Consider the following 25822-nt stretch of genomic DNA (forward strand, 5'->3'; position numbering starts at 1 on the left):
ATTTAACATTGCAATATAAAGTGCGGTCGGCTTGCCACAAAACGCACCAGTTGTGTTGTATAATGTCCTGTACGAAGTCAGGAATATGGAGGATGTTATTTAATAGTTCGTATCTATTATACATACTGGACTGTAAAGTATCATTTGAAAGCCAACATTTTTGAGCTTTAATGTTTAAGATAATTACAAAATAAAAGGCATCGGAGGCATAGAGTCGATGCCACAAATATGGAATGTCTGTTCCTGAGTGTGTGGTCATCTCGGACTTCTACATGTTTATAATACCGTTCTTGAGAGACTGAAAAAATCGTTGGACTGGAAGTTTATGAAATAGTGTTTTTACATTTCATAACAGCATCTAAACATTAGAATACTTGAAAAGTGCCAATGGATTTTTCTCTCACGAGAACATTTACTCTATCTATAGTAAAACGCACCTGATGTGGATGTGGTTTTGCCTTTTCTTTTTACTTCCCTGTTGTTATCCACTCAAGTTATTTTTAAAAGCGTTTTCCATTTGATTGAAGTATTTGAGCTTTTGATTTTGTCATTTGATAAAGGACTTTCCATTTCAATTTTCCTTGGAGTTTGGTATTTCTGTTTTATTTTTATTTTTTTTATTTCAAAGGTTTTAGTTTGATTAGAGCCTTTTCGAGGAAAGAAAATCCAGAAAAGCGCAGCGACCGAAATTAATCTATCATTTTTAAACCTTTCTTGTGATTTTGTTCAATATATATTTTACGTGCTAAAAAGATTGTTTTAAAAAATTCACGTTGAAGGGGTTTGAATAAAATAAAAGTTTTTGATGGAAATAAAATTGCAACACTTATAAACAAGTTTTAATTATAAACATCAGTGATTCGCAGTAAAAGTTACAAAGAACATAATTAACTTCCTCATCGTCGTATCATAAATATAGAGAATAAAAAATGCAATGAAAGAAAACAAAACAAGTATCGATTCACATCACATTGGACTTTTATAAGTTTGACATGTCTGTTTTAGGTACGCTTTTTACAGAATTCTCATCATAAGGACAAAACATATTGTCCCCTTTATCGGGACTGCTGCCTCCGTTTTCATTCTTAATGTCACATAAGGGTTTATTAACACAATGAAAGTCTGCGTCAGTTCTTGATGTCAAGGACATATTAACTGATGTCATGTCTGTCCTCCTGGAATGTGATGCTCCTCTATCACGTACCCTTCGGCGCCATGACCGTCGAATATTTGAAATCACCTGAAATCAAAGAATGTTTTTTCAACAATGTTTACGTTTTAAAAAGTGTTTATTGTTTTGATTAAATGCAATGGAGATAATCAATTTCATGACCTTACAACTCATAGTTATCAAACAAGAAACTTCGGTGGATTGATGATTGAGGGCACGTCACAAGGAGATATGACGTGCTGCTGGAATAGGTAACCTTTTCAAGCTTGAAAATATGTGAATATATCGGGAAACTATTAGAAATATATGATAAGGTTAATAAAAGTTGTTTTACATTTTTCGTTTGTCATCTTTCTCGGTGGTCCCGGCTGTTTATATCAACCAATTTTCTTTTGTGTGACGCTTAGGTATTTGGTATTTCTCTGTTTGACTACATTTTACTGCTACTACACTTAGCCATGGCTTGTATGCGTTTGAATGTCCCTCTGGTACCTTTCGCCCCTCTTTAAGATTGATACGTACTTTTTTAAGTCTGCAGTTTTTTTTTGTCGTTTAATTTTTTTTCACATTTTTTCATGTTTAGCTGACTGTAGGTATGGGCGTTGACATTTGATAGCCTATATGTGGCTACATCTACGTCGTATTTGGCATAACTTTTTGGAATTTTGGATCCTCAATGCTCTTCTACTTTGTACTTGTTTGGCTTTATGAATATGATAAGTCTTATGTAGACGAAACGCGCGTCTGACGTACTAAATTATAATCCTGGTAACTATTATGGTGTGAATCAGTCTTGTGATTGAATTCGTCGACTTGATAAGTAGACACGTTACGTCCGCCAATATACGTCGCAAATGATAATTATACTTTAATGAAGTGGCGTTATCATTACATAATGCTTAGGTTATTGATGGATCATATGCTGCTTTTAAAAGAATGTTAAATGAAGGGAAAGAAAACTTACTAGTTTATTAAAACATCTTTGAAGTTGTATATGGCTGCTTACCTCATTATTAAGGAAGCAAAATATCAACGCTACAAAGAACCCCTGAAATAAAAATATGTTTCAATAAAAAATGTTAATATCGTATGAAACTTGTATTTGGCTTATACTTATGTAAAACAGAAAATAGATCAAATATCGTGTTAGTATATTTTACTGGGACTATATTGCGAAACTATATAAACTTAATGATTGAACAGAGTATGTATACATATGTCAAACTGTGTGTGCATGTCATGTATCTTAAGAAAACATTCGAACAATGTATGCATGCACAGAAGTAGAATTATCAAACTGATTTAAGGTATCATAAAAATAAATCCTGTATTTTCCATCCATACATGAATATTATCATTTATTACATGAAGTGAGTATATTATTCGATCTTTGATGTCTAATACTATTGATAAAGTTGTAAACCTTAAAATACTGCATTAAGGATAAAACGTACACAAAAGGTGTTGCAAAGAATATGTGCAGAAAATGTCTCATACATATTGGTTAATTATGCATTTAAATTTGAACTCTTGGGTAGCAGTTTGCAGTTGATGATAAAATTATTATGTATCTATAACATTTCGTACCAGTATCAATATCTGTCAAATAGATCCAATGGATACCTATTTCATGCCATTTCAGTAATGGGTGCTAACATTTCTTCTCTGACAATTCTCGAGTACCATATTACAATAGTATAGAACGTTTGTTTATAATTTCTAATAAAATAATTATAGTAAACATTATACTTTTACTGTATAATGGCTTATCCCGGACGTTATCGTACAGCCGTTTCTAATATCTCACCTGAAGATTATTAGTAACAATTGAAAATCTCTCGTATTCCAGACCACCAGGGGATGATGTAGGAATTCTATATATAGTAACAAATAACTGAACCCCGAACAGTGGAATCAACACAAATGTCGCTTTAACTGCCCGTCTGTAATATATAATATTATGTTATAAAAAAATGAAAGATGTAGACATTACATTTGTCTAATAATCTGTCAAAAAGATTTAAGCTATAAATTACTCGAAATTATTCGTATAATTTCGTTTTCGCTTAAAAGACATCACATCAAGAACAAAGGTAGAGAACCAATAGTATACCCATTGTCAGCAGTAAAGTTAGACTAATATATTGAGTGTAACAGTCCAAGCTTGGATGAAAAAGTAGACCTGTCTGAAAAAAATTGTTCAAGAGGTTATTTTATTACCTACGGTATGACAGATTTTAAAATTTTGTTTTAACAATTTTAATGATTCTGTTATACATGTTAAAAACGCTTGTCTCGCTCAGGCCGTTAGTAGTATTGTTTCGCATTTCGGTATTCGTGACCTTATATAGTTGCCGGCAATATGTGAACCTGTTCTGATGTAATTCCTTGCCCTTTCATCTTTTGTTTAAATAATTGTCTCATTGACAATTGTAACACACTACATCTTTTCATTTTCCTATTTATAATATCGCTGATGCAAATCTAAACTTACGAGATTTATTTGCGTCATTTTTACAGCTCATGGAATATGTGTATACATTGTCTGATATTAATTCAAAAGGGTAGGGTTTAACTTAAAAATATATATTTTGGAATAGTTGTAAAACCAAAGTGAAAGATACCGGAGTGACATGTAAGAGTTCCTGCACAAAGAAAACAATCATACTTTTTTCTTGAAATATAACTTTTATTTTTGTGATTTTTTATTTAAATATACATCGACAAAATGTTATTTGTTATAATACACCTCTAGTAAATAGAATTGTTTAAAATATGCTAGTATTATTAAAGCAATGGTGTTACCTGAAGTGACTCGGTTCATTTGGATGAGACTGAATCTGTGTCAGCAAAATACGTAATATATTGCACAGAAATATTAAGTTCACCTACAAGGCAAGATAAAAAAGATTACGGCATGCACAAAGAGTGATGTAAGCATAGGTTCTAAATTTAAGTTTTGTTAAGACAAAAATATACATTCAACATTGTACTTTGTAATTTTTTACTTTATAATGATAACTCAACCTTACAAATATGAGCAATACAAGTAAAAATTCCAGCTTTTATACTCACAAGAAGGCATGCCAGATTAGGAGCATCAAAGATCCACTCAAAATTACCATAACTGGTTGACCAACAGCTAAAATAAAAATGCCATAACATTACATATATATTTATTGATAATTTTTGCAACCTACATTTTGCTACAAAACAATATAACATGACAATATAATGAAATTGTAAATAAAAGATCAGAAACATAACTCATTTTTATAAGCGTTGTCCACGTCATTTTAATATTTGAAATGTTTAGTGAAAGTCGGTTTATATTTAAGAAATTAAAATACAAACTTTTAAAGTAACCTAGTATAAGTAAAACTAAGTCCTACCTTTCATTTGCATACACAATCCGTAGTACTGCATAAATTAATGTTGACACGAAAGGAAAGGCTGAAAAGATATCAAGGTTACGAAAAGTATTTAAACTTTAATAAAATATAGATTATTGAAATTTCACAAAATAAAAAAGAATCATTAGTCACAGCTGAATGCCGTGAAAATTTACAATGTCCATAGCTAGTTTCCTTGCACTATTTGTTATGATTTGTATCTTATATAGAATGATAAACAACAAGTTTTTTAGCAGCTAGTCCATGTGCTATAATTTTTTTCTCAAAACATATTAAAAGTTACATGTACGTGCTGATACTATTCAGCAAACAAATACACAGAGATCTTCGGGACGAATTTTTAGTAGGTATTTAATTGCTTTACTCTTTTCATTCATGAACAGAAACTCATCGACTCACTGAAAATTAGTTTCCATGTTAAATCCTATCTTTCAACGGAAAGAGCATAGTTTTTTGTCTTTACGTAATAATAAGCATAACCTTATCGTCATTGGCCTGCGTCTATTGGAGGTGTGTCTCATTGGCAACTATACCAACAATCATAATTTTATTTTGAACGGACTTGCTAAATGTAATTGTTCTAAATTAATCAAACAGAAATATGTTAATGTAAATGTGTAAGTCCGTTTCCATGAACAAAATGATTAAAGCATTTATTATTTATTATTTCTTTTTTTCATATACATTGAATTAATAAACTACATTTACTTTTTGATGTAAAAAAAAGTACATAATTCGTTTATTCATACAATATTTGACAGTTCTCGGATACAATCATAATAATACGTTAATGACTCACCCCATCCTGCAACAAATATAGGTATAAGTGAACGAGGTGGAGAGAAGGCATCACTCATCAGTCGGTGTAAATAATAACCTTCACAAAACATCCAAGTAAAACTGGCGGCTTTAGCATATATTTTAAGAAAGGACAGTATTTTACATCCAGCCTGTTCAAATAGAATAATTTTTTATTTAGTTTTATGGGTGCTCTATTTAGATCTGTTTATATAGTTATAAGGTTTATCTATCTTTTCTTTTTTTCTATCGGGGGGTGGGGGGGGGGGGGGGGGGGGGTGGAGGGGATAGGGTCAAGACTTTTCACTTCGGTGGTACCACATGGTTGAAATCTAGGAATGCACTTCAAATCCAATGCTATAACTATTGGGAACTGTGTATTTATCCTATATTGAATCACTTAAAAAAATAAACAACAGAAGAATTCTTTCATAAAGTAAGTTATTCGTTATTTTGAAATATATACATATTATGTATTAGTTCTATTTCTATCCTAATACAGCGTCTTTGAAGTGTGATGAATTGAATCTGTTTCAAAGGACTATTTTTGAATAATTGAAGGCTACGAGACTTTAATCAGCTTATTTCTCAATAAAATAACAAGCATTGAAATCGCTTGATTGCTGGTTTTCTTTAAAATTTCATGAACAGAAGATTTTAAAATAACAAAATCTGTAATAATGAATATATAAAATGTTCTAACGTCTTTATATTTGTTTTGAACTCCCTTTTTAAAAAAAAAAAAAAGATTAATTTATTATAACAAAATCGGATTTTTAATGCTGTTCATTTTTCCTTAATGCTAGACAACATTATTGATTGTGTTAAGAATTAAAGGTACGTGTACAACAGTATTGAATTTAATTAAAATGCAAAAAAAATAAAAATTAAAGGAACGGTGAAAACAATTTACATTTTAACCCTGAAACTGATTAAAAAAGAAATCAAACAATTTACAGTAGGGCAGATTATCTTGGGAAAGCACTGAACATGTGCACCAGCAAAATGAGGTACGGGATTTTATCGCTGCATTCCAGAACCATTATTGGTATAAAGAGTCTAAATAATATGTAAAAATATGTAAAAGCATTACGTTCCTGTTTTGCATGTGGATAATTTACGGAACTGATATGTATGCACTAATATTGCTGAGTAAAAAGTAAAATGTATTCTATAATTATCTTATCTTAATAATTGTTACAAATAAACTCTTACTCCATTCTGAGCAAGAACAGTGCTGCTGCTGTCGCTGTTAGTTATGCGTTCATACGTCACCAACATGTCCCATAATGCAACAGCACTTTCCTTGAGCAATAGTGAGAGAAAAAAATTGATATGTAGACGAATTCTGTGTTGTTTGCGGAGTGCTCTACAATGAAATGTGAACGCATCAGTATTTAAAGTATAGTTTTCATATACAGTTACATGAGAAAGAATCTGATTTACCATTAATGTATTATGTTTTTTATACAATCACTGCATCTGAAGTTTTTAAATGTTATATGTTATAATGAAGTCTACATCTTAGTTTTTTTTCATACACTTGTGATATTAATAAAACTTGAACATCTGAAAAAATTATTTGATAACATTTTTGAGATGAGAATTAATGTTTTCGCGATATATATAAAAAAAACAACAATGTTGTGGTTATAGTTTGTACATATAAAAAAGGAGATGTGCTATGATTGCCAATGAGACAACTGTCCACAAGAGACCAAAATGAAACAGACATTAAAACAACTATAGGTCACTGTACGGCCTTCAACAATGAGCAAAGCCCATACCGCAGAGTCAGCTATAAAAAGCCCGATATGACAATATAAAACAATTCAAACGACAAACTAACGGCCTTATTTGTATAAAAATGAACCAAAAACAAATATGTATCACATCAACAAACAACAACCACTGAATGACAGGCTACTAAAACCCAACGAAAACAGAAAAGAAAATGTATTTTGATTTGAAAATTTAGGAGATAAATCAATATTCCCTTACAAAATCTTAAATCTGAGTTAAAATATTATTTTAGAATTAAAAGCATGAACATTTTCATATCAGTAAACTGATTAAATCAATGAATAGGTTCTATTATTATTCATGTCTTTATATCAATGTAATAAACTTGATTTGAGTCGGTCTAAGGAATATTTTGTATCTTAATTAACCCTTCAGACTTGCAGAAAAGGACAGTCTAATGAAGTAAAGTATCATTTAGTTTAATGATCTATGTAACAAAAGTGGCATATATTCACCACGTGTAGAACTCGGTGCACGGTATGATTTATATTGTTTAATTCGCTATAAGCTATCGTAGTACACGGTTTTTGGTACATTTCATACATTGTGATTTTATTATTATTGTACAGAAAGGAGAACAAAATTAGCCCAATCTTTTAATTTCACCTTTTGGTATAATGATGATGTACTGTCTCTTAATAATAGATGCAGTGATAACTTACATTCAATATATCAAAGTGAACTTGAAATTAGAGATGTTACCGACACAGATAAATCTGCTTCATATTTATACTTTTTTTCCCGAAATGACTACTGATGGTAGGTTGAATACCAACATTTATGACAAACGCGATGATTTTAATTTTTCCTTAGTCAACTTTCCATTTCTGTGTAGCAACATCCCAGCGGCACAAGCATATGGAGTATATATGTCTCAATTGATACGTTACTTTAGAGCTAGCTTATAGTACGTTGATTTTGTTGAACGAGGAATAATGCTTTCTCAAAAGTTGCTAAGACAGGGCTATGCACCAATCAAATTAAGGTCATCACTCAAGAAATTTTACGGTCGCCATCATGAGCTGATTATGACAAAAGTGTGTCAGAAGTCATATCTGATATTCTTTCTCGGTCATATTACAGAAATAATCAAAAAAATAACACGACGGGTGCCGTATACGATGCAAGAAATGCTTACCCTTACGGAGCACCTGATTTCACTCCCGGTTTTCGTGTTGTTTCTTATCTATTATTTATACTGTTGATGTAAATGTCTTTTGGTTTTGTGAGTCTTTGTTTACTCCTTTGTTTTGATTGTTATTGTCTTATTAACTTGATAGAATATTGGTACATTACTCGCGAAATCACATTTCAGTTGTAAATACTACAAGAATAAAAGCCGAAGCATGCAGCAAATCTTAATATATTAAGACAAACTATTAAATCACTTACTGATATCGTATAAGAATAACAACAGCAGGAAATAAAGCTGCAATGCTGACAAGACTACACGCAAATCCTATATATATAGATGTCTTCAGATCCTAAAATGGTAGTTACATAATGAATAAATGGGTTTATTAGACTTATAATCGGAATTTAATAATATATAGCTATTACTTAAGATGTAATTTTGTATTCGAACATGCTTGGTAGCGACAATCATTGGTACATTTATAAAGATATTCTATTATGGTTGCAGTCTTGTAATTGACTGCTCCATAGGCTTACATGCAAAACAGCTGATCTTTGAAAATAAAAAAAATAAAAAACGCTACATAGAAAAAAAAATTTAGGTTCATATCATGTATGTACAAATGTGAAATTGTGATTTATTCGAAAAAAAGGGGGTCTTGCCACGAAGAATAAAAAATTACGCAATCCTGAAATCGAAACAGTTTTTTTCTATTTGCTATTTTTACTAGGTCGCAATACTTCCAGTAAACATGATATCCTTCCTCTTTCCAGGATTTATATCCCCAAAAGATGCAAGATTTTTTTTAAAGTCTATATATATGTTTCAATTCAGCATAAACCTATAATCAAACAGAAAAAATGGAGTTCAGAAAAAAATTCAGAAAAAGATTCACTATTTTGTTTCCCTTCATGTTTTGACATGCACCGGAAACTGGAGCTGTAATACAAGACTGGTACCTTATGTGACCACAGTAATTTAAATAAAACCCCATATATGATTTTACCTAAATCATAATTGTCTTAAATAAGATAAGATATTAAGGGAACATTGTGAATCTGAGTTGTAGGAAGACAAGCTTTGTCATTTTTTGAAGAAAAGTGAAGAGAAAGGCGTTCTATGGTTCAGATAATATATATATATCTCAATAAATACATGCACACACATTTTCTACATAGGAAATGGCCTGTACCAAGTAATAATATGACAGCTATTCGTTTGTTGTATTATTGATTTTTTCATTTGATTTGGGACTTTCCGTTTTGGATCTCTTCCTGGGTTCGATATTTTGTGATATTACCTTTTGACACAAACAAAAACAAACTTTTTCTATCAGTTTCCTGTAGACATATTTAAGTAAAAATGTATGGTTTTAATAATAAATAAATCGCTTACATCAACAAAAAGACATGTTTGATAATCGGTCCATTCAGAACCGTCTCTTCGTTTCCATGTTGCGTTTGATAGGCAGGTCTTAACAGCTTGACCTAAAAAGAGAACACGATGTACTCACGATTAATAGACTAAGCGATACAATCTGATCTTTAAAACATTTAAACTCATACGAAAGAGAGGTTAGCAAGCTATACGTTCATGTATTTTACATCCAATTTTTTATGGAAATATTCTTTAAAAAGCACAGAAATGTCTGTACTCACCTCAGAAACTAACACAACATTTAAATAGACTTAAGAAGGAATATAGTTACGATACTGTTGTCAGGCCATTAAAGACTGCATATTTGTCGTTAATATTGATTCACTTATACGGTCTTCAGAACTAAACACATTTATTCAAAAACAAGTTGTTGGCATGACACGGGTTAGGTTTTTCTCATATATGTTATGATGGTATGATACTAAAGCCCTAACGGGAAGGATTGTGCCTGATATTCATATGATGAAATCATAAACTTTCAATCAGTTTACCTGAAGTCTGGAGCTGGCATGTCAGATAACTGCTAGTAGTTGTTATTTATGTATGATTGTCATTTTGTTGATTTTCTTTGGTTACATCTTCTGACAGCAGACTCGGACTTCTCTTGAACTGAACTTTAATGTGCGTATTATTATGCGTTTACTCTTCTACATTGGCTAGAGGTATATGATGAGGGTTGACATCTCATAAACTTGATTAACCGCACCGCATTTACGCGCCGGTCTCAAGTCAGGAGCATCTGGACTTTGTTAGACTTGTATAATTTAATTTTAGTTTTTTGTGTACAATAAGGAAACACGTATGGCGTTCATTGTCACTGAACTAGTATACATTTGTTTAGGGGCCAGCTGAAGGACGCCTCTTGGTGCGGGAATTGCTCGCTACATTAAAGACCTGTTGTGCTGCTGTTTTTTCTTAGGTCGGGTTGTTGTCTCTTTGACATATTCCCCATTTCCATTTTCAATTTTATTTTAAAACCAGCTTCAATCCACTACTATCTGCATAAGAAAATGCATGTATTAAGTCAGGTTGTTACCATTCGTTTAGTGAGCTTTTTGTTTTGACATTTGATTTAGTGCTTTCCGTCCTGAATTTTCCTAGGATTTCGGTATTTTATTATTTTACTTTCTCTGTACCCAAGTAACATTTGATAGACAGGTTCCAACAGCTTAGCCTTACTATTAGAACATAATGTAAATAACTCAAATACAGTAATTTTATAATAGAATGTATTGTGAATTTACCTATTTTATTATGTAGCAATATTTTTTTTCTTTGTCTTCTGTAAAAGCATATTATATTATAAGAGCTACATGTATCTTCTCATATTTTTATATAAAGTTCTAGGGTGTGTTTTTCCTAATTTCACTTAAGATTGATTTTTCCATTGATAATCTACACACCATCTGACAGTTTTCTGCATCCTACAACTTGAAAAGAAGACATGCGACCCATACTTTGTATGATATTTTTGAAAAAGCATGACATAAACATAGTTTTGACAAATTATTAAAAAAAATCTATGGATTTTAACTTATCTTGAAATGTATTTTTTTGTAAAACTATAGAAAATTTTCTCTTTGAAATATTATCTCATTCTAGCGAATAGTATGGCAACTGTTTAGTGTTAAATAACATGAACATTATGCTGGTTAACACAGCATTACTTTGACATTTTATTGAGTATTTAAAAAAATAGGGGGGGGGGGGGGAATGTAACTCAGAAAACTTGTTATATTGTGTTTCTGGTGATACCTTCCTTATTTTTGTGCTTTTTACAATGTAACTTCTGATTCTGTTGAATTTTCCAATGTTGATTGCGACAAATACTATAACATGCATGAGCAAGTTCCTAGTATTTAAATCAGTTTAGACAAATGTACCACAAGTAAGTGAGTGAAGCATCATAAAAGTTTTTTATATATCTAATTTCATAAGTAAACTTACGAGAAGGCACTGAAAATGGGAGATAGAGTGGACACGACTGGTAAACCTGTTGTCCTGGATTTGTGTCGTCCCAACATATCCATCCATCCCATGTTCGATCACATGTGTTATTTAAATCACCTAACGGACTAGACAATTGTTTCTGACAACATGCAGAAGCTGCACTGCAACATGTTTGCCATCTATGACATTCATCCTTGTCAAGAGTTGAGCATATGTCATTCACGTCAGTCTGATTATTGATATCAGGTAATATTATCCTGTTTTCTATTGGATGATACAGATAATGAACTATCTCCGATGCAATTAAAGTTTTGTGTGTTGTCTGGAACAAATAATCATAGCACCAAGCACAAGAAAAATAGTCAAATTCTTTCTGTTTATGTAATCCAATACGAGAATTACATGTTCTTTCTACAGAACAAACACACTCGAACATCAGCTAAAAAAAAGCAAAGATGCGTGCTGATAAAAGATAAGTTGGAATAGTATTTATAATATATTCTAGATATATTTTTTTCTCAACATTAGCCATTCTGATTCTTAGACATTTTCAGTATTCTTTTATATTATCATACTTTATTTTATTACATTTGATCATAATTTAACTTTCGATAAACATGTATCTACAGTTTACTCTTTTGGTAAAATATAAGGTTTTTAGACAAAAGCAATTTTACTAATCAGTTACAGTTACATGCATGTAGATGTAAATGACAAAATATCTGTATATCATATGTCTTACCTGGAACGCATACAGGATCTCTATTAATCGCCAGCTAGGAACCTTATACATCTTTGAATGGTTTATTTACAAATACACATACTAATTCATGTACCATCTTTTAAGCTGAAATAGAAAAAAAACGTTGTTTTGTCTTAAAACCAATTCCATATGCATCATGTTGACCTGCTTAAACTTAACCGACCACATTGACCTCACGATGTAGTAGAAAATAATGTCATTTTACTCGTAGTCTATTTCGTTTATATCTTGCATTGGTTATCTAAATGTCAACAAGTTGATTTTTATTGTATCCTACAATCAGCAAAATATTGTACAAGTTACAGATCTAAATCAATTGTATTGCTTTATTTTTATTCAAACAATTATATTAATTAAAACTGCTATACGATTCGGTAATTTTGATAGGGTTAAAGTTGTTTCCGTATAAAATGCAATATATACACTTTAACATATAGCCAAAGAATAGAACACGAATGGCTTGGTTTAACTCGTATATTAATGGCATCAGCATAAACAAGTTACTATTGAAAAATTGAATGCGCCATTTTGTAATTTCATAGAGTTGTTAAAACTTTAAACGTATGCGCATATTTTAGTGTAGAAGGTAATACGATCAACGTTTTTTTCGAACCTGTTCACAAAACAGTTAGCAGTGAAGGGTTCTGAACATAAATATTCGTTTAGTACAGCAACATCCTAGAACAACTGCTCGATAAGCAGCATGGTGTTACATACAAAAAAAAAGAAACCTCAGACTTCACCAAGGAGACAATAAATCCATTATAAACATCTAACACGATGGCAAAAAAGTAAAAAAAAATCAAAAGGAAAACAACAAGAAAACAACAGGCAAACAGCAGGCCACATCACACAGAAATCTAAATAAAAAAATCACCGAATCCTATTCCACGAAAGACATCCAGTGCGTTATGGCGTTGCAAATATTACTGCTATAACTGATATATTTCAGTTGTTATGATTTACTAATGAACATAATTACGAATAAGGATATCGGTAAATAGGAAATTATTGATTGATGAGTGTAAAAAGGCACAACACGGCAAATATAAAACACTTAAATGACATGACATGAGACTTTATACCAATTTTTATGAAGCTCTTATTGATAGTTCTAAATATATATATATATACGACGAAAACTTCTCCTGACGGACGGACAGATGTAAACTAGTTTACTCCTTGCATCGATCAGAGGTATAAATAAAAGGACCTAGCTTCATATAGCTCCAAATATACCGATTGACAGGATTACAGCAGACATTTTAGTTATATATCTTGGATTAGTGCAATATGGAATGTGTACTGCCTTGTATGCTCAAATAATTGCAACAGTAGTATACCGTTGTTCAAAAGTAGTAAATTGATTGAGAGAAAACAAATCCGTGTAATAATTTTTATCTGAGACAATGGACGCAGTGACTATCCCGTTCCTTTTTTCACGAATGTGAACCGAATTGTACTTTTTTACCTTCATTTGTGACATTTTTACCTATTGTGTCATTTTGTTTTGTTCACGCATCATTATCAATATTATTAAACTTGATACAACGGTCGTACATGTGAGAGGTTTAGCGCTATGCAACCAGGTTCACTCCCCCATTTTCTACCTTTAACAATGCCTGTATCAAGTCAGAAATATAACAGTTGTTTTCCATTCTTTTGAAGTGTTTTATCCTTTGATTTTGTCATTTGATTAGGGACTTTCCGTTTTAAATTTTCCTCGTAGTTCAGTATTTTTTTTAGATTTTACTTTTTTTCTATACTATATATAGACTGTTCCTGATGAACGGTATAATAGTTATAGTAATATTTATTCGGTGATCTCTTCACAACTTGTGTATAGCATTTATTCTAAAAAAAACCCAACACAGGATTTACATGTTTATTTCACTAAATTTAGAAAGAACTACTGATCTAGAAGTACAATTTGACCTGTTCATGCGTAGAAACTTTTTAAAACTTGGTTCAATTATAGACAGTATTAAAGGAAGAACACAAAAAGGGAAGGACATTTGGTATATTGTACATTATTGAATAACTTAAACATAGGTTCTTTAGAATAATGAATATATAGTGCACTTACAATTAATAAATAACACACTGTTGGTCATAAGGAAACACAAGTACACCCTTCTACAATGTATGAAAGCAGAAATGCAAGATTAAAATTTTAGCCAACAGAAGACATTTTGTTGGTTGCAATATAAAAAAGTAAAATCAAAAATATACTGAACTCGTAGGAAAATTCAAAAAGAAAGTCCTCACTCAAACGGCAAAAGCAAAAGCTCAAACAAAAAAAACGAATGGATAACAACTGTCATATTCCTAACTGGAAAAAGCATTTTCTTTTGTTGACAATGGTGGAATAAACCTGGTTTTATAACTAGCTAAACCCCTCACTGGTATGTCGGTCGTTTCAAATTCCAATATATTGACAACGATGTGTGAATGAAAAAGGTACACACGTCACAACTAGGAGTACAGCAGTCAACATTGAGGTATAATTTTGATCTATACATATGAAATGTAGTTTATAAACCTGTTACGAATTATCAGGATACGGTTTAATAATTCATTTTTTTTTTGGTTATATAATGAAATGCTAATAGAGTTAAAGACTCAAACAAACAATAACAGAACAATGTGAAGTATATCAAAATACATTAATAGCTCACAAATTGACATTTAACACTAATAGACGGCCGTCTTTCAAACTATAAGTAGCCCTGGTCTCAACATGATATATAAGATATTGAGCCTGACTTCACTGGAGTCTAGACCAGTTATATCATATGCTTAGCCAATTCTTGACCAGCTATATCTGATATCTAACTCAAGTTACATATAGCTCAACTCAGGTTAAACTATATCGAACATCAATCTCTAATTAGTTCAAGTATAGATGAGTAATGTATATTATGTATTAGTCGCTAGTCAGCTCAAGTATATACGTGCTTTTTTCAAATAGTCCAAGTTAGTTCAAGACTAGGAAAGCTATATCAAAAGAAATATCGCTCTAATAAGCACAAATCTAGGAGAGCTATAGCAGATAGCAAGCTCTGCTCTATTTAGCCCAATAAATGTACCAGATAGATATAATATTTGGCTATGTCAATACGTGAAATTCAAGATATCAAACTTTAGTTGAAGCATATGTCTAGACGTAATGCGAATGCACATTGGTCGGCAAACCAACAACAAAACAATCAACAGGTTCTAAAGATTAATAAAGAAGAGAATCTAAAAATAAAGCTTTATAACTTTGTGCGTCTGAATAAATTTTCTTGATTTACATCTAATGAATCTTTCGTGTGTGGTTATCCGCACTCAATAAGATAAAATGCGAACAAATGGTACAAATGTATATCTATGAAAAGTAGAATAAAAAATTGAAAAAGGCAGAAAGCATATCCCAAGTCTGGTTTGGCAATATCTCTAATTCCTAGGCAAGCAGCCCCAAATGATTTTCAGACGCCAGAGCAACCTCATACATTTATGAACATAGCATTTACAAAGTTAGCTATGCATACTTCTGCGAGCCTCTAGTTATCTCACTACCTTATACTTTTGTAAGTTAATTCTCTCAGGAAAAAAATGACCTTTTTATATCAATGCAAAGAGATTTAGGAAAAAAATCATTTAAAAAAATATCCTAAGGCTCGTGTTTTAGTGATTTCGGGAAGATGGAATTCGATATACAAGAATTTCTTATTTATATGAGTGGTTTAGGGTCGTCTGATTGTCGAATTTCCATCTGCGTTAGTATTTTACAATAACAGATGAATGAAGAATGGTAGATAAAACTAATGCGGCCGATGTTCTATTAGATAACATATATACAATTTGGCAGAAATGGAAATTGGTAATAGTGTTAGTAAAAATTTCCAGACCATTCTGCTAAAGAACGAACGAGAACATTAATTCTTTATTGATAACAGATGGAAAAAAGATTCATTACAGAATTATACCGTACTGAAACGGTGGTTATAAATTCATTTATTTGAAGGATTATTTCCATCGGATGATTACAACTTGACGAAATTCATAAGATTTGGATAGAAAATTATTTTGCTATTACAACTGTATTATAAGGTTAAACCAACACAATTGGCGAAGAATCGCAGGAGGCATCGACTTATCACAAAATTCTGGGAAATATAAACAAGCATCAACGTTAGATTCGATAACAGTGTATGATATTTATCATAAACTTAATTCAAATACATTTAGTCATTACGCAAAGTAGTAAGGGGGTTATCAAGTTGACCTTTACAAGTAAATTTTTCTGTCTAAATGACACAACCGAGGACATTTGCTGAACTGAAATACGCTGCAAAGTTTAACTGCCTCAATACAACCATATCTTTGTTTTAACTCTGGCCTCCGTAGTCAAACAACCGTATCATAAGCCAGTCAACACCCAAGTTGTGAGTTCGATTACTGCACGTGGAAGCTGATCTCGACTTGACTCTTAATATAGGTTGATTGTTTTCTCTATGCACCCATAAAAAGTGACTGGCACACTTTAGCACAATAGTACTGAAAGTTGCGTTAAACACTAATCAATACATCAATAAATCAATCTGTTTACTGTAGCTACTTGTTTTAATATGAGCGCAATAAGCCCTCATAAAATGCGGGTCTTTTTTTGGTTTTCTAACTTTTTTATACAAGCATTACGATTTTTTTGTAATTGAAACACATATTTTTTTGTACAAAATCATAATCCGATGTCTTTGTAAATCGGTCATTTTGCAATTTCATTTATAATAATACAGTTCAGTATAGAAAGAAAATAAGAGTCACTTAGTAAGAAAATACCTGTACCAAGTCAGGAATATTGCATTTGTTGTCATTCGTGTGATATGTTTGAGCTTTGGATTTTGCCTTTTGATTAGGGACTTTCCATGGAATACAGGGAAGAATGATCAGTTAACTTTTTTTTATCATCGGAAGTATCTTCTGGTCATTTCCTTAAACGATAAATGTAGTTCACTTAGGAACGTGTTTTAAAAACAATAAAATAAAATTCGTCTGGAAAGACGACGTCAACAGAATTTGTCACTGGCGACGTCCAAATGTTATGACACACTTGCAATGTCATAACGTTAAGTCTTATAAATCTGACGTCAAAACGGTTTACTGAGTGTCAATCGTTAATTGAGTATGTCGATTCACAGACATTCTCTCGATATTGTTCTAAAAGGTAATTCATTCATGACATGTTTAGATTATGTTATAACCGCCAAGAATTAGCCCAACAGTGCCGAAAATGGTGGTTTAAAAATACCAACCAATTATTCAACTAATCTTTTAAATCACATTTTGTATGACACCTTTAAAAATGTGGATTATGAATGAGTTATTTGTAGAATACATGACAGTTTATATTTGTATGTTTGAGCTTTTGATTTTGCCATTGCTTGGGGATTTTTTGTTTCGAATTTTCCTCGGAGTTCGGTATTTTTGTTTTTTTACTTTTTTCTTAAACATTTTCAAATATGTTGCATAATTAATCTGTTGCATCCCTTCTATAGCTTTCAAGCTAACTTCAGTATTGCGGATTGATCTGTCTCAAATAATACGTTTGCATAGTTGGCTGGTTGATTTTTGTATTCAATTGTAAGATGGTACTCAAACTTAGAAACTTACAACCTTGTTCTATATATAAAAAGTAAAAACACAAAAATACCGAACTCCGAGGAAAATTCAAAAAGGAAAATCAAAAATCAAAAGGCAGAATCAAAAGTCCAAACACATCAAACGAATGGACAACAACTGTCATATTGTATATTGTCATATATATATATATATATGGCACAACCCGATATATTATCAGATACTGGCATACAACAATACACAGCTTCACTCAGTAAATTTCTGTGCCAAAAGACTTTGGGACGGTATGTGCTTTTTTTTATTCTTGCTGGGTTTCTATGTACTTCTTCTGGTTTCCAGTGGAGACTTGTCTCATTGACAAGCATACTACATCCTTTATTGTTTACATACATCAATAAGGAGTTTTCAAACTGAGTGTATTTAAAAGTCCTCTGATATGGTGATATAGAGTCTCCACCTCCACTATTATCAATGTAATGCCAATACCACTCTAATATGGTGATAAACTTTCTTCACCTCCACTATTATCAATGTAATACCAATACCACTCTAATATGGTGATAAACTTTCTTCACCTCCACTATTATCAATGTAATACCAATACCACTCTAATATGGTGATAAACTTTCTTCACCTCCACTATTATCAATGTAATACCAATACCACTCTAATATGGTGATAAACTTTCTTCACCTCCACTATTATCAATGTAATACCAATACCACTCTAATATGGTGATAAACTTTCTTCACCTCCACTATTATCAATGTAATACCAATACCACTCTAATATGGTGATAAACTTTCTTCACCTCCACTATTATCAATGTAATACCAATACCACTCTAATATGGTGATAAACTTTCTTCACCTCCACTATTATCAATGTAATACCAATACCACTCTAATATGGTGATAAACTTTCTTCACCTCCACTATTATCAATGTAATACCAATACCACTCTAATATGGTGATAAACTTTCTTCACCTCCACTATTATCAATGTAATACCAATACCACTCTAATATGGTGATAAACTTTCTTCACCTCCACTATTATCAATGTAATACCAATACCACTCTAATATGGTGATAAACTTTCTTCACCTCCACTATTATCAATGTAATACCAATACCACTCTAATATGGTGATAAACTTTCTTCACCTCCACTATTATCAATGTAATACCAATACCACTCTAATATGGTGATAAACTTTCTTCACCTCCACTATTATCAATGTAATACCAATACCACTCTAATATGGTGATAAACTTTCTTCACCTCCACTATTATCAATGTAATACCAATACCACTCTAATATGGTGATAAACTTTCTTCACCTCCACTATTATCAATGTAATACCAATACCACTCTAATATGGTGATAAACTTTCTTCACCTCCACTATTATCAATGTAATACCAATACCACTCTAATATGGTGATAAACTTTCTTCACCTCCACTATTATCAATGTAATACCAATACCACTCTAATATGGTGATAAACTTTCTTCACCTCCACTATTATCAATGTAATACCAATACCACTCTAATATGGTGATAAACTTTCTTCACCTCCACTATTATCAATGTAATACCAATACCACTCTAATATGGTGATAAACTTTCTTCACCTCCACTATTATCAATGTAATACCAATACCACTCTAATATGGTGATAAACTTTCTTCACCTCCACTATTATCAATGTAATACCAATACCACTCTAATATGGTGATAAACTTCCTTCACCTCCACTATTATCAATGTAATACCAATACCACTCTAATATGGTGATAAACTTCCTTCACCTCCACTATTATCAATGTAATACCAATACCACTCTAATATGGTGATAAACTTTCTTCACCTCCACTATTATCAATGTAATACCAATACCACTCTAATATGGTGATAAACTTTCTTCACCTCCACTATTATCAATGTAATACCAATACCACTCTAATATGGTGATAAACTTTCTTCACCTCCACTATTATCAATGTAATACCAATACCACTCTAATATGGTGATAAACTTTCTTCACCTCCACTATTATCAATGTAATACCAATACCACTCTAATATGGTGATAAACTTTCTTCACCTCCACTATTATCAATGTAATACCAATACCACTCTAATATGGTGATAAACTTTCTTCACCTCCACTATTATCAATGTAATACCAATACCACTCTAATATGGTGATAAACTTTCTTCACCTCCACTATTATCAATGTAATACCAATACCACTCTAATATGGTGATAAACTTTCTTCACCTCCACTATTATCAATGTAATACCAATACCATTAATGTTGATGGATATTAATAAATACTATTTCATTTTAACAAGGAACCACGACACTTTCTCCTTAGTATAATTCACGCAAAGGTCATTTTAAAAAAACCATTTCAATCTTTAGTGTAATTTACAGTACTACAGTTCCCTTATTGTGTAACATTCAAAATCCATTAGAGTTGAACTGATTAAAATGTTTTCCATGAAGTTGTCAGTTTGTCATCGAATGAGTTTCAATATCCATTTGATATCTTTCCACTCTCTTTTTTATTCTTAAAAAAACATATACAGTTTGGAATTTGCTTTGAACAAGCTTACAATAACTGAGAAACCGTAACTCTTACATTGTATGCTCTTATGATATGTTTTGATTACGTCCAGAGCATATGTTTTATAGAGTGCAACAAAATAACAAAAGGACTGAAGAGCTACAGTTCCGCAGCTAAAATTGCGAATACTTATATAGATGAGTATACTGTAGATCGCGGTTATTATCTTTTCATTAGTGTACTGTGTGTTCAATGGCGATTAAATGACATTAGTCCATTTAAACTAATTGCTATAGAATGCTTTATGTTGTGTGTTGATACACCAGTTTTCAGTTTGTTACAGTTAGACCAGGAGGTTCATAGATTGCTCATACACATCTTAATCCCCTACACTTTTTTATGAAATAAATAAGAAGGTGTGGTAGACTTGCCAAAGAGACAACGCCCACGGTGATCAGAGACAAAGAGACCTGTCAATGGGACAACGCCCTAGGTGATCAGAGACAAAGAGACCTGTCAATGGGACAACGCCCACGGTGATCAGAGACAAAGAGACCTGTCAATGGGACAACGACCACGGTGATCAGAGACAAAGAGACCTGTCAATGGGACAACGCCCACGGTGATCAGAGACAAAGAGACCTGTCAATGGGACAACGCCCACGGTGATCAGAGACAAAGAGATGTAGCTGTTACTGTAGGTACTGTAAGGCCTTGAACCAAACGTAAACACCATACTACATTGAAAGTTATAAAAGATCAGAATGACAAATGTTAACAATTTAAACAAGAAAGCTAGCAGTCTGATTTACTAAAAATAAAAGTAAAATACAAAAAACTCAAACAAATAATAACCAAGAATTAAGACACAGTGTAACGATCTGAGAGAACTCAGAGCTTCAGAAAGCTTGTTCAAAATCAATAACAATAAATATAAAACTAATGTATCAAAAATTAAACGTTAAACTTTCGCATCAATTTATACCGTTATAAATATTTATTTACATTCTGTAGACATGCATTAGTCTCTTTATTTCAAATTTCTAGTCTAACGTGTCATACACTTTCAAAATTGGACCTTAACTTTTAACTTGTCAGATTTTTCTTAGGTAATTTGGAAATAGATAGCAAAAACTGTTATCATCATATCTGAGATCCTTATCAGTTTTTACCAACCACGTTATATGTAATATGAATATAAAAGAGGAGTCAACGCATTTTTTTTGGTTCCCTTTACACAGACTATGGTACTATCTAGATTAAAATTTGAACTTTTTACCTGTCTTGCATCCAAAGTTAAAACGAATTTCAAAATATTACTAAAATCAAGAAATATTTTGTTATGTGTGTGATTATAATAAAGACACTTAGAGGATCTTGTATGATAAATGCTTGATGAATAAAACACGCGCACACGTAAACGTCACTTCTTAGCATTTGTTTTCTTCCTTTTTTTCTTATTTTTATTTATGTCTCTGAATATATACTCCTTAGTATAATAACTTATAAAATTATGAGTACACATTTGCTTTCATATATATATAATTATATGTATATAAAGAGAGCAATATTATAAAATTGAGAATGGAAATGGGGAATGTGTCAAAGAGACAACATTCCGACCATGGAACAAACAACAGCAGTATGTTTTTATGGAGAGGATTTTCTATCTTTCATTATTCTGTGTAAATAGGCAAAGTACTTCACATTACTGAGCGATTTTTAGCAAAAAATGAATAGTTATACCGTTACAAAAGAGACTGATGATAACAAGGGACATACAAAATGCACAAGTCGGGAGAAATTAACTACCTCATAAAACAAAAAAAGAGGATAAGACTAACAATATAAAAATAAGTAGAATCGTATGATTGCCAATGAGACAATAAGTTCATAAAAAACTAAAGACTGATCAACATGAACTCCGCCAAAACGAAGGGTGATCTTAGGTGCTCCGGAAGGATAAGCAAATTTTGTTCCAACAGTCATAGTTTAAGCTTCAAATCCAATATGGGTTATCTATATGAGCGACTAAGATCAGTGATGACCTTACTCAAATCGTAATAGGGAAAGAAACAGAGCTCTCTGAAAAAGTCAACACCGCAAAGGAAATAGCTATAAGAGTTGAATGATGTACTCTCGGAATCATCAATCAAGAAAGCAAAACATATGTTATATAGAATATATGAGTGCATTTACCCAACAGGGTATTTACTAAACAGTAAAAAACATCTCAAATTAACTTTACCTAGGGAGTTTCAACATTAATTTAAAAACAATTATCAAAGTTTGTGGACTGGAAACATATACATAATATAATAAAATCTAATGATAGTTGAAATCATTGAAATATGACATAAAGTTAAAGATGTATTTAATGTTATAGCGATTGTGTCGTTTAAAGTTGAAGTCGTATTTCAAAACTTATCAATGCTTTATAGATATTCTTTGATGACTAAACTGTACAGTCAATGCCAAGAGCACTACGGAATATTTACAATAATCTAATACGTATAATACTCTTGACTTCGGTACATACAAACAATGAAACGTCAACTAAATGAAAATGAACTATGTGTTGAGAAGGACAGTGTTATGAAGTTGTAATCAATTAAAACTTCCGGTCATAACAATTCTATTTTCAATACGACATGAACATCCTTATTAGAATTATGCATAATACTGAACATGATCTTGCGGAGACCTTCTTCTCTGGTAACCTATGAATATATATCGAGAAACTGGAAGAAATTCATAATAATTAAATCAGATATTTAAGTTCATTAATTTGTGTTTATAAATTAAAAAAACAACAACACATCAGTGTATTACATATTAGATATAAGAAGATGTGGTATGATATCAACTCTCTATCCAAGTCACAACTTATAAAAGTAAACCATTATAGGTCACATACGTTATATAGAATATATGGGTGCACTTACCCAACAGGGTATTTACTAAATAGTAAAAACCACCTTAAATCAAATTTACCTGGGGAGTTTCAATATTAATTTACAAACAATTATTAAAGTTTATGAACTGGAAATATATTTTATATACTAAAATCTAATAATTGTTGAAACCAATGAAATATGACATAAAATTAAGGATTGTATTTAACGTTAAAGCGATGGTGTCGTTTAAAGTTGAAGTCGTATTTCAAATTTATCAGTGCTTAATAGATATTCTTTGATGACTTAAACTGCACTGTCAATGACAAGAGCACTACTAAATATTTACAATAATCAAAACACATTTAATACTCTTGACTTCGGTTCATACAAACAATTGAACGTCAACTAAATGTTAATGAACTATATGTTAGGGAGGACAATATTATGAAGTTGCAAGTAATTGAAAATTCCGGTCATAACAATTCCACTTTCATTACGACATCAAAACCCTGATTAGAATTATGCATAATGTTAAACATTATCGTTCGGACTCCTTCTTCTCTAACAATTTATGAATATATTTAATGGTAATGGCAGGAACTCATAATAATGGAATCAGATTTAAGTTTATAAATCTTTTTTTATAAAGTAAAAAGGAAAAAGAAAACAACATTACATAAGTTTATTATATATATGTTTATGGATTTAAAAAAAAAAGCCATCATTATTGGTTTTAATTTTTTTTTGGATTGAATATACCGTCTTGTCTTCATAGGTATATACTTTTTTGCGCCTGTCCAAAGTCAGGAGCCTCTGGTCTTTGTTAGTCTTTTATTATTTATAATTTTAGTTTCTTGTGTAGATTACCTGAGCTTTATTTGGCACTACTTTTAGGAATTTTTGGTCCTCAATGCTCTTCAACATGTCAGCTTCGTACTTTATTTGGCCTTTTTAACATCTTTTGATTCGAGCGTAACTGATGAGTCTTTTGCAGACGAAATGTGTGACTGGCGTAAATATAAAATTTTAATCCTGGTATCTATGATGAGTTTATTTAGAGTTTAGTATGGCGTTCATAATCACTGAACTAGTATATATATTTGTTTAGGGACCAGCTGAAGGACGCCTCCGGCTGCGGGAATTTCTCCCCACATTTAATCACTGTTGGTGACCTTCTGCTGTTGTCTTTTCTATGGTCAGGTTGTTGTCTCTTTGACACATTCCTCATTTTCATTCAAAATTTTATTGCATTGATTTACCTTCAAAAATTTGAAACAGTGTTATCCCCAATTAAACATCTTGTATACAACAGATAAAACAGTCGGAATATCGTTGCCAATTCCAGCTCATTCGAACCTATGCTGATTAAAATGTGAATTCTTAACATACGACACAAATTATTCAACAGTTACTAGCACTGATATATGAAATGTTTGCCACTTAAAGCTTAGAAACTTCAAATTATGCAATTTTGTTTTTTTTTCCAGCGTTTACAAATTGTTTATAAATGCAAAAATAACTTACGGAGACCTGATACTGAGACACAATCAAATAACCTTCCGTATGATTGCCACTCAGAAAGTAAGTATAAATGTATAATGTATGTATGTACTATATAATGTTGTAAAAAACAGTATGTTTTTGTAGCGTATATTTTTAAATATATAAATTCATTAATTTTGATAAAAAATTCAAATAAACTGTACTATTATATTGTAAAAGAATACATGCATATGAAACAATATTGTAAAATTAGAGTGATCATCTTATAAGTTTACCAGAAAGCGTAACAATTAAGACAAATTGTACGTACCTTTGATGAAGAAAACGGAAACAATCCTGTTTATCAAAGTACAAAACACTTAACCACTATCAAGTATCTTTCTATATTCAACAGATTTCATTAAATATGAAAGTATCAAAGGAAAGCGTTTGGACGATAAGGTGTAATAAAGGCGTGTTTATATCTGTCAATGACGAAGCTTTAGTCGAGTATCGCGGAAGGTAAACTGTATTGATTTATGAAGTGATTAGGATCTGCAAACCGAGCATTTAATTGCAATAATATATATCAAGACATGCTGGTGTTTAGCTTAATGTTTGAAAAAATATTTCACGAGAGGCAAGTCCAAACAAAAGCCATTTCCGCATACGATAAAATTAAAAGGATGATTGTTCGCTTCAGATGACTTCTGTATTCATGGTGTTGTAATATCCATTATGCTGGCAATGACCAAATTCTGATTGAGATAAATAC

At 31.6% G+C, this 25822-nt stretch overlaps 1 protein-coding gene across 4 annotated transcripts; it reads right to left on the reverse strand.

The window, feature by feature from the left end:
• Positions 1–826: 826 nt before the first annotated feature.
• On the reverse strand, positions 827–25570 carry LOC134706461 (calcitonin gene-related peptide type 1 receptor-like). 4 transcript variants are annotated; one of them, XM_063565423.1, is made up of 13 exons: positions 25379–25570; positions 12450–12554; positions 11705–12146; positions 9716–9807; positions 8578–8669; positions 6598–6751; positions 5384–5534; positions 4564–4624; positions 4247–4313; positions 3977–4059; positions 2979–3114; positions 2178–2219; positions 827–1240 (listed from the first exon to the last, which is right to left on the reverse strand). In XM_063565423.1, the coding sequence occupies exons 2-13, from the start codon at positions 12498–12500 to the stop codon at positions 980–982; spliced, it is 1632 nt and encodes a 543-aa protein (XP_063421493.1). In that variant the 5' UTR covers positions 12501–12554; positions 25379–25570; the 3' UTR covers positions 827–979. The 4 variants fall into 4 exon arrangements, with proteins under 4 accessions (XP_063421493.1, XP_063421489.1, XP_063421490.1 ...); XM_063565419.1 differs by having other exon boundaries at positions 2136–2219; XM_063565420.1 differs by lacking the exon at positions 25379–25570 and adding an exon at positions 24825–24942 and having other exon boundaries at positions 2136–2219.
• Between the last annotated feature and the right edge of the window lie 252 nt (positions 25571–25822).

The sequence above is a fragment of the Mytilus trossulus genome, chromosome 2 (genome assembly GCF_036588685.1).
Source record: "Mytilus trossulus isolate FHL-02 chromosome 2, PNRI_Mtr1.1.1.hap1, whole genome shotgun sequence".
NCBI classification, from domain to species: domain Eukaryota; kingdom Metazoa; phylum Mollusca; class Bivalvia; order Mytilida; family Mytilidae; genus Mytilus; species Mytilus trossulus.

What these genes read in the sequence shown, in the direction of transcription:
- LOC134706461 (XM_063565419.1), bottom strand. Translation starts at nt 12,500, where the DNA reads ATGTATAAGGTTCCTAGCTGGCGATTAATAGAGATCCTGTATGCGTTC. An exon ending in AAACATGTCTTTTTGTTGAT is followed by an intron (nt 8,670 to 9,715) that starts GTAAGCGATTTA and finishes CTACCATTTTAG; the next exon opens with GATCTGAAGACATCTATATA. An exon ending in CTAATCTGGCATGCCTTCTT is followed by an intron (nt 4,060 to 4,246) that starts GTGAGTATAAAA and finishes CTTGCCTTGTAG; the next exon opens with GTGAACTTAATATTTCTGTG.